The sequence below is a fragment of the Phytophthora parasitica genome, assembly GCF_000247585.1.
Source record: "Phytophthora parasitica INRA-310 unplaced genomic scaffold supercont2.44, whole genome shotgun sequence".
Lineage (NCBI taxonomy): Eukaryota > Oomycota > Peronosporomycetes > Peronosporales > Peronosporaceae > Phytophthora > Phytophthora nicotianae.
Window position 1 is genome coordinate 73337 of NW_008649030.1, and position 9471 is coordinate 82807.

Below are 9471 nucleotides of genomic sequence, written 5' to 3' on the forward strand. Positions count from 1 at the left end.
TATCGCCGGCCAGACTGCGCAAACCGACGAGGCTTCACCTGCGGACGTGCCGGATGTCCCGATAGCCGACGAGGACCCGGTTGCCATCGCTAGTCTGGACTCCAGCGCTCTGACTCCGTGTGCAGATCTTGACTTCGATGACATTTTCGGTGAAACTGGTGGGTTTGCTAAGCCATCAGTTGAGTTTCAGACCGACAATGCCATTGAAAACACCATTGTTCCCACTGGGATTATACCAGTTGATCAGTGCGATGATCTCGAGTTCAATGACATTTTCGGCGATAATGCTGGTGCTGGCAAAGGTGCTTTTCCTGCACCGGGAGGCTCCGGTGCCTACGGAGACATGATTTCTACAACAACTGAACATGGGTCAAAGGAGAAGGATCTCAATGCTAGTGGTAATGAGGACCGCACTGCTTCGGGAATTGAAGTGCGTTCAGGGACACCTGCATCAGACTTTTATGCTTCCTTCACTACCGATAGCTTGAAGCAATAAATTTTTCATGTATCCATATGTGGTCCACATGTCTTACTCTCGTTTAGATCGGCATCATTGGTAGCCGTTCTACGCAGCAACAGCACGTCAAACAGAGCGCATCTTATGGGCGGCAGCGGATGCACTTGTGGCCTCCTGCCTTGCATTTGTGTGGGCGATGCAGAGGATGCCGTGGACTTCGTGGAGGAAGCTCAAGATGCACGCAACTCCGGCGGCGCCATGACGGCGAAAGCGAAGCTGCGCCAGTTATTCGCGGCCAACGCCACAGCGCAGTGCATGAGCTGCATGATGCTCCCATGCATTTGCCCCGCTGATGATGACTCCACAATATTAGGCGCAGACGAAACTACTAGCGTGGAGGCTGCTAGCCCGTCGATCTCGGACCAAGACCAAGGAACTGTCGACGAGGAGACGGATGAGTATGGGCGTGTGCTTCTGGGTTCAATTACCACGGACAACCAAGAGAAAAACAGAGGCGACGTGTGGATAGCAAAAGAGATTAAACCCTTGCTGAAACCTCACCAAGTGGAAGGCGTGCAGTTTCTACACTCGCACGTAGCTGCTGGCCGTGGGTGCATCTTGGCGGACTACATGGGACTTGGCAAGACGCTGCAAGTCATCACTGTTATTTATTCCTTCATAGTTGACGAAATCGATGCTCGCAAGCGACGCAGCAAGGACGATGATTCGCTCGGTGGCGATACATGCAAGGCAGACCCAACGAGCTCAGAAAAGCACAACAAAAGCTGCGAGGATGAGGATCCACCCGTGACGGTGCTGGTTTTGTGTCCGGCTATTTGTTTACCTAACTGGGATTCCGAGTTCCACAAATGGCTGGGTGCCGAGGCGCGTGCGCGTTGTCCTGTTCTAACGTTGGATTCTTCCACAACAAAGAGCACTACTGCAGGTCGATTGCGACTGCTACAACGCTGGAAGCGTATTGGCGGTGTTCTGCTAATGGGGTACGAGATGTTCCGTGGGTTGTTGAACCCTACAACGACGCCGGTGAGCTGTGCTACAGAGCGCGATGCATCTATCCGAGTATGCTCGCGAATGGCTTCTGCCACCGTGGAAATCACCAGCGCTTCAGCGCATGAGACGGCCAAACTGCAGCGCACAGCGCGCGAGTTTCGACAGCTGCTGTGTGCTCCAGGTGCTGATCTTGTGGTCATGGATGAAGGTCACCGGATGAAGGACCCAAGCTCGTTGCTGTGTCAGAGTGTGGCTCAAATTCAAACCCCTCGACGTCTCGTACTCACTGGTTACCCTGTGCAGAACTCGCTATCGGAGTACTGGTGCATGGTCAATTTTGCACGGGAGGGATTCCTGGGTAGCTACGACGAGTTTAGGGCGAAATATGAGCGACCTATCCTAGAGGGAAATTTGACACGTTCGCAAGAATTGATTGAGCTGCTACAGAGTGTCGTCTTGCGTCGAGGCAAGGCACTGCTGCGTTCCCAGCTGCCTCCGAAAATGGAATGGATCTTGTATTGCAAGCTTTCGTCAGTGCAGCACCGTTTGTACAACGATTTTCTCCACTTTTATGGCGATGATGGCTCCACCGGTGGGGCCACTGCTGACCTGTTAACTGCATACGCCGCACTACTGCAAGTGATGAACCATCCGGATATTATTTATTCAAAACTCTGTCCTTCCCAGGAAGATGGATCCGCGTCGCTGCTAGAGGAGGACGAATTCAACGATGTTTTGGACGATTCGAGCGGCTGGGCGTGGGAGAGTGAAGAACGCTTACAGGAAAAGCGACAGCTTGCTGCAGCTCAGAGGCGTAGAAAGCGCCAGAAGATCACGGACACGCAAAAATCCTGCGAATGGGCGCGCTCTGTTATCTTCGGCGAAAGCGGAGGAGCTGTCGTGCCTTCAGTGCAGCCCGTGGCAAGTACGTATCACGCACAAGTGCTTGAAAACAGTGGAAAAATGGCGGTACTTTTGCGTATTGTGGAAGAAAGCTTTGCTTGCGGCGATAAAGTGGTCGTGTTCTCCCAGAGTGTGCCTACTTTGAAGGTTATATCCGATTTCCTGCGAGCAAGTGCCTTCAGTCCATCGCGTGCTGCTGACGACACTGCTAAGGGACGGAAACGCTTGAAGGAAGGTGGTCCAGCAAGCAAACCAAAACGCCGTAGAATTGCCCCGCGCCCGAATCGTGACCCTGCTGGAATTCTGCGCAAGCGTCGGAGCCAGGCAGGGGCTAGCAGCCAGAGTGCTCGTAAGACTGGTGTTGCCGCTGCGGTGTCAAATGCCCCATCCAATGAGTGGTTTTTGCAGATCGACGGCAGCACAAACGGCGCCAAACGTATGGAGTACATTCAGGTATTGTAATCTTGTACGCTTGCAGCTGTGATCACCTTAACTGACAAAACACTGTTACATTTCTTCCCCAGCGCTTTAGCTCTGCAGATTCGCCAGTGAAGCTGCTTTTGGTGTCTACGCGCGCTGGTGCAGAGGGTATCAACCTTCACGCAGCAAATCGTTTAGTGCTTTTCGATGTTAGCTGGAATCCCTCCAACGACCACCAGGTAGGCACTAGAACCAATGTGTGTGGTGATACGGACGTGAACTCACATCGTAGTTTGTTGCCTTGCTTTAGTCAATGTGCCGCTCGCACCGCATCGGTCAGGCCAAAACTGTGCACGTATACCGACTAGTGAGCACAGGCACAATGGAGCGCATGATATACGAGCAACAGATGAAAAAAGTTGATCTTTCGACGTCGGTGGTGGACAGCCATGAGCGCGTAGACCAAAAGGAGCGCACAGCGGAAGCTTCCAGTCTATCAATTACGGACGCAACATCTCCGGCAAAGGGGGCAACGAGTCCGGTGCCATTTAGTGGGTTCCTCCAGCCTCCTACCGAGACGGATAAAGAGCTCGTGGTAGATGAGGACATCGCTAGAGAGGACGACGTATTGGCATCGTGCGTTAAGCAGCTAGGCCGCTGGATTGCTGGCGTCCATCGTGTGCATGAGCCCCTGGACGACGAGAAACAGGTTCTTGCGTAACTGGTATCAATCATTACATAGTACTTCTTTCAGGTGACGCTTAGAGTAATACAGCGCATGTTGAAGCTTGGTTAGATGGCAACAGCGCTCACACGTCGCAGATGCCAGTTTTTTTTCTCCCGCCTGCTTCCTACTGGTCAAAACTTCGACTAAAATCTGGCTTTTCTCAGCGGTACCTCACTTTTCAAACGTGGAAGTTTGCCAGGAGCATGAGAGCGCCGAAGGTCGGTGTGGACATCACTGCGCATAAGGAGGAACGCAATGTGACGGACGCCAAGAAGAAAACCAAGTTGCGAGTACGCTACTACGTGGAACTTGTCGTGGGATCGCCACGGGAGAGCCACACGCGCTTGGGCTTCTCGGGCTCATTCCAGGCGCTGCTGCGGCTACACCGGGAGTTCGTGCGGCTCTACGTAGAAAAGCACGGGGATCCCCACAGCGGGCTACTCACTGGACGGGAGAGTTTCTTGTCAAATTCTTCATCCACTTCACGCTCGTCCGTGTCCTCGACGTCAAAAAGCTCGCCCACCTCACTCTCGAGTCTCGTGCGGCATACGTTTGGTCTAAAGAAGAAATCAAAAAGCACCGGCGACTGCGATTTTAACAACGAGGGAGCTACTAGCAACCAGCACACGCAGCACACGCACCATCATCACCACCGTCATCACCAATACCCGACTTCACAGGAACTGCCCGGGATCGTGCCATTCCCTGCCCAGAACAAGATGCTGATTCATTTGGAGAGCGGAGAAGCCAAGGATGACGACAAGATCGAAGCCCGCAGCGCTGCGTTGTTTGAATACTACTCACAATTGTTCAATTCAGACGATGGCGAAATGTATCTGGAGCTAGTGCACCAACGAGCTAAAGAGAGAGCAGACAAGAACAAGACTGAACTCGTGGAGAATCAAGCGGAAGATGATGCCGAGCCGCGATCTTCACACAGCAGTGGTGGGTTTCTGAAGCTCCTAGGTCGTCATCCCAAGGCCGAAGATGTTAAAAGCAGCAAGCATGTCGAATATTTTGAGCCTGTGTACGTCCGCGCTAGGGGCAAATCGCGTGGGCGCAAATCCACGCGTCGGAATTCCAGCCTACAAGCTCCATGAGTTGAGCAGACTGTGGCCTCCTTTAATTGAAGAAAAAGACGGCAAGATGTAAAGAGCGAAATGACCATAGTTTTTTTTTCTCGCTTACCCAGCGAATGTAAATAGGTAATAGGAAAGCAGATGAATCTCCACACGGTATCCAGATTACCTACCTATGCGTCAGTATCAATAAAGTCTTCTGCGTAAAGATCATCTAATGATTGACCTCTTTCGTCTTTCGACTCCTCCTGTAAGGCACCTTTCTCAATTAGCGGCGCGGCTTTTGCCTCCACATCTGCAACATCTTCCTTTGACGCCTCAAAGTTGATCAGCACTGCATCGGCGACATCATCAATACTATTCATATCTGGATCATTTCTAAGATGTTGCGCGTCATCCAGTACATCAAGCGATGACAACTCGCTATCAGCATCGTCGTCGATATCTAGCCTTAAGACACTCGCGATGGAAGCTAGTTTTTGCTGCTGTATCTCATCCATTTCTTCATCAGTGACTTGAACCGTGCTATCAGCATCTTCCGCAACGTTACATGGAACATCTCCACATTGCTGGCCATTGTCAGGAACAGCTTCAGAAGAGCTTGATTTCTGCCTTTCAGGATGAGGACACTCTTGGATTAATTTGATGTTGTCAATTTCAATAACCTTGTCATTCGTAGTTGCACCGATGACTTGATCTTCTTGGACGCCCTGACGCACGTCACCGACCGAGGCTTCATTAGTTCCATCAATGATAATGCCGTCGCGGCCAGTCTGTTGCTTGGATTCTAGGTTAGCCTCTTGGTTTTTTAAGGCTGAAGCCACAATAGCCTCGGGTAATGTAACAGTAGCAGCAGCAGATGAAATTGAATCAATCGCAGAGGCTGGCTGCGTGTTTGGAGTCGTTGGTGCTGTTGGTCTTGTTGCAATTCCCTGGGAGCAAGTACAAACATTTTTTGAAAGTTGAGAGGGACTCGGAGGCGCCATTGTAGACTTGATTGGGGTCGTTGGGGCAGAAGATGTAGTAGATACTGTTGAGTGTGCGATTGATGCAGTTTTCAAAGTAACTGGAGAAAAAAAAGTATCCGGCTGTGATGTCTTGGATGATTTCTGTTTTTCACGCTTGGTTGACGCCATTGTCTCTCTCTGCATAAAACTTTTCATTTCATCGAGTGCTTGGGCCAGCATCACTTTTTGTGTAGGTGGTGAAAAGGTATGCTTTCCGACGCTTTCACTAAATTCTCGATCGTATGTCCGCTTACGTTGCTCAAGAGAGAGGTTGCTTTGAAGCTGTTCTACGCGAGACTTCAAGAATCCAACCTCTTGCTCTAGTTTGCGCTTTTCGTAGCCAATCATCTTATTCTCTTGCTGAAGCTTGGCAATCTGGAGCTTACTGCTCGCCTCCGCTTCTGAGAAAGCAACCAGTTTTTGTTGATGGGCTTCCCATTCAAAACGTTGTTGATCCAAGAGTATTTGGTGGTGACGCAATTCCTGATAGAGCTGATTTCGCTCTTCCTCGAGCTCCATGAGATTTGTGCTCTTTACACCACTACGAAGGGATTGCATCGCTTCCTCGTAAGAACTCAGTAGCTGAGACTGTTGGGCAAGCTTCTGCTTCAGTTTTTGCGTCATGGCGTGGAGCTGTCGATCACGCTCCGCCATTTCCCTTTGACCGACACTTCTGTGTGTGCTCAGTGATCTATCAGTACCAATAGCCTTGGCATGCAACAAGGTCTCAATTTTCTTGTCTTTCATGGCTACGACCTCTTCCAGGCGACGAGCGTGTGACATCGCCTTCACGCGCTTTTGTTGTTCTTGAAGAAGCGCAGCTTTCAGTTCGCTTTCGGAGTCAAGTAATCTGTAGTACTCATCGTGTATGTCTGCTTCTTGCAGCCCCCTGGACTTGCTGCTAAGAGCGGATGTCGTGCTGAATGGCGCTGTCATTTGCTTCGTCGGAATTGAAGAGCGCCCAACATCGTTGTACACTGCTCGAATCCGAGCGTGAACAAGCCTTTCGCCTTGGCGTTTTCGCCTATTTCCACTTGAGGAAGATTGAGAACCATCACCCAACGAGCCTCTTGGTGTAGAGCGCATTCGAGGACGAGCGCTCACCGGTCGAGCAGGTCTGGTGGGAACAGGATTGTCTGAGTTGGTCGTGAAGAAGTGGGGAGACTCTGTAGCCACTGGCCGTACAACTCGGGCACTACAAGGTCGAATTGCCGCTTTGCTGCAAGAAGACCCGTATGAGGCACCGATAGCTAAAGAATTTGAAAAGGTAATTACCTTTTCAAATGCTCCAAGTACTCTTCGTATCCTTCCAAGTCAATCTAATAGAATTCGTATAGCACATATGAACAATGGTTGAGTGACTGTAGAGATAACAAGACTGTACCCCGTCTTCTTCGCCATCGTCGGAGTTGAAGCACCTGATTCTTTCCTCGAGTATTTCCCCTTCAAGTTCAAAACGTGGAGAGAAGACTTCTTGCCTACTCATCGTCACACGAAGCTAGGACTGTAGTGAACGAAGGAGTCCCAGAATGAAGATAAGAAAGGGAGTTACTACTAGAAGTATCCATTTTTACCATTTTACGATCTATGTGATCTGGAAGTCGAATTTGGCGAGCGAGTCGCTCGTGCTGCTGAAGCAGCAATGGTACTGCGCATATACTGCATTTCCACTTGAGATTTAGTGCTCAACTGGGAGCCCAATCTCTTTTTCGTTGGTGATGGAGCTGAGGATGGACGGAAAGTTGAGGACGCTGATCGACTTGCAGGCGGCCCCCACATTGAGGGAGACAACTCGTGTTGCCGGATCATCTCGGCGCTGCGAAGTCCGGAGGTATTGTTAGGATGGGAACACTCGTTGGTAGCTCGACTGAGAGACGGTGAAGTTTGCGAGTAGCTGGACCTCACCACAGACAGCCGGGAATGACATGGCGAGGAGCACACCGTGCCTGAGTCTTCAATCGAGACGGGGACTGGTGCACTTGTTTCCGGCGATTTAAGCTCTTTTAGCGGCGCCATAACTTCTGAAACAGTGAGCTCGCTGGAGGGTATGACTTTAGTTGCGGCTGATTCAGCGCTTTGATTGCTGATTTCCTCCTTCTGACGCGACGGCAGAACCGATCGCTCTTGTTCGCCTAGCTTGCGAAGTTGTTTGTGGCTTGAACCGAAGACATTTAATGCTTCGATGTTCATCGCCGAGACACCTCGCAAAAATACCAGGCGAAGGTCTTCTTCTAGCTTTCGCCGGCATTTTTGCGATTCTGCTACCTGAGATTTTGTATCGTCGATATCGTGTTGAAGCTAAAGAGTGAAGAGACTCGTTATGATACGTTAATGACATGAAACATTACGAGCGACGCAAACCTGTTGAGTTTTGAGCTGATATTCCTTCTCCATCTCGACGATTCGATGTTCGTACCGGTCTCGTTGATCTTGAAGCTGCTTTTGAAGTAGGGACATTTGCACGCTTTCTTTCCAATAGCGAAAGCCTGCAAGCTGCTGACGCTTACAAGCTTGAGCAAATACCCGGCAAAGAGCAGTATATTTTGCTGTCCTCTGTCGAGTCATTTCATTCCATGCATGGAAACAGTCCACCATTGAACGCTTTCCACTGCGTTCTTGCTGCATAACCACGTAAGTAAACAGAAGAAAGCGGAGCAGAGAAATTATGTATCTTACGTTGAGATGCAATTTCTTGGTTGTAAACTCCGAAAAGCGATCCAGCAGCAAGTTACGCTGGTCTCGCTGTTCCTCAGCCTTTGCCACCTTCAATTTCAAGTCCTCCACCGTATTCTGCATGCACACAAACACACAAACATGCAATAAGTCGATCTTCTCCAAGCAACACAACAGTTGAAAAAAAGTACTTGAAGGATCTTGATATCGCTAGCATGAGCAGCAGACAGCTTCATGCGCTCTTGGGCTTCGGTCTTTGCTTTCTTTGCCTTGAGATTTAGAAAAGCACCCTGTAATCGAGCACCAAAGTCAGGCTCACACAGTTCTTAAAGAAAGAACGAGCGAGATAGCTCGATCTAACCATAATCAATCGACGAGTGGCGTTTTGCGCTGCCGCCAGCTGAGCATCTAATGCTGCGAGTTCGGTGTCGTCCAGCTCGAATGTATTTTCAGGTGGCCGCTGCTGCTCTTGCGGCACATAGCGCCTCGTAGTCGTAGGAGACACTGCCATTGATGTTGAAGGCAACTCAGTGCTTTGTTTCTTCGAAGTCACCTCGGATTGCGTTTGCCCAACTTCAGTGAGACTGCTGCCACTCGTAGAGATTGTACTAACAAGATAAAAACTTCAGTCAGTAAAATATCTTATCAGCAAATGAGGAGGTTCTTCTTGCCTGGTGCGGTTCTTGGGTGAATTATGGCATTGGCAAGTTGGCTTAACTTCAGTCTCGGTGCTTTCGCGGACCACCCGCGGCTCTTCCTCGTAGATCGACGATAGCTCCTGATCGCTCTCGCCATAGAGAGATCGTGGAAGCAATGCAGGGGTTTCTGGTACCGGCTCGAAGTCGAGCTTCGGCATTTGGCGTCGCATTTGCCGCCACTCTTTATCGCTTATCTCGGCTTCCGGCTTCATGTTCGGATGAACCTTCAGCTGGACTGAGATCATTTCCTCAGCTTCGGACACAGCGCCTATAAATACTTCTTCCAACCGCTACAAACGCCAACATCACAAGACAATCCAATTGCCACCAACTTCATCTTACCAAAGGACATTTTATTGATTAATCGATAGTGATTCACTACCTATCAAGCAGCGAAACTGCTTCGTTTGCAGCGAGCTACTGCGTAGAAAACCTAGTTTCCGCCACGCAGACGCAGCACCAGGTGGAGTGTAGACTCCTTCTGGATGTTGTAGTC

The 9471-nt window shown here is 50.1% G+C and overlaps 5 protein-coding genes across 6 annotated transcripts; 3 read left to right on the forward strand and 2 right to left on the reverse strand.

Moving 5' to 3' along the window:
• Nucleotides 1-65: 65 nt before the first annotated feature.
• On the forward strand, nucleotides 66-514 carry PPTG_23597 (hypothetical protein). The gene has a single exon (XM_008911953.1). The coding sequence runs from the start codon at nucleotides 138-140 to the stop codon at nucleotides 345-347; it is 210 nt and encodes a 69-aa protein (XP_008910201.1). The 5' UTR covers nucleotides 66-137; the 3' UTR covers nucleotides 348-514.
• Nucleotides 515-601: 87 nt separating this feature from the next.
• PPTG_14973 (hypothetical protein) lies at nucleotides 602-3512 on the forward strand (the record flags this gene model as incomplete). The annotated part of the gene is made up of 3 exons (XM_008911954.1): nucleotides 602-2824; nucleotides 2896-3030; nucleotides 3102-3512. 3 exons carry the CDS (start codon nucleotides 602-604, stop codon nucleotides 3510-3512), a joined length of 2769 nt encoding a protein of 922 aa, XP_008910202.1.
• Nucleotides 3513-3721: 209 nt separating this feature from the next.
• On the forward strand, nucleotides 3722-4618 carry PPTG_14974 (hypothetical protein; the record flags this gene model as incomplete). The annotated part of the gene is made up of 1 exon (XM_008911955.1): nucleotides 3722-4618. The coding sequence occupies one exon, from the start codon at nucleotides 3722-3724 to the stop codon at nucleotides 4616-4618; it is 897 nt and encodes a 298-aa protein (XP_008910203.1).
• Nucleotides 4619-4770: 152 nt separating this feature from the next.
• On the reverse strand, nucleotides 4771-7005 carry PPTG_14975 (hypothetical protein; the record flags this gene model as incomplete). Its single annotated transcript, XM_008911956.1, has 4 exons — nucleotides 4771-6628; nucleotides 6709-6854; nucleotides 6880-6910; nucleotides 6989-7005. The coding sequence occupies 4 exons, from the start codon at nucleotides 7003-7005 to the stop codon at nucleotides 4771-4773; spliced, it is 2052 nt and encodes a 683-aa protein (XP_008910204.1).
• Nucleotides 7006-7147: 142 nt separating this feature from the next.
• Nucleotides 7148-9272, reverse strand: PPTG_14976. 2 transcript variants are annotated; one of them, XM_008911957.1, is made up of 6 exons: nucleotides 8949-9272; nucleotides 8639-8885; nucleotides 8469-8567; nucleotides 8281-8394; nucleotides 7966-8223; nucleotides 7148-7902 (listed from the first exon to the last, which is right to left on the reverse strand). In XM_008911957.1, the coding sequence occupies exons 1-6, from the start codon at nucleotides 9218-9220 to the stop codon at nucleotides 7183-7185; spliced, it is 1710 nt and encodes a 569-aa protein (XP_008910205.1). In that variant the 5' UTR covers nucleotides 9221-9272; the 3' UTR covers nucleotides 7148-7182. The 2 variants fall into 2 exon arrangements, with proteins under 2 accessions (XP_008910205.1, XP_008910206.1); XM_008911958.1 differs by having other exon boundaries at nucleotides 8639-9272.
• Between the last annotated feature and the right edge of the window lie 199 nt (nucleotides 9273-9471).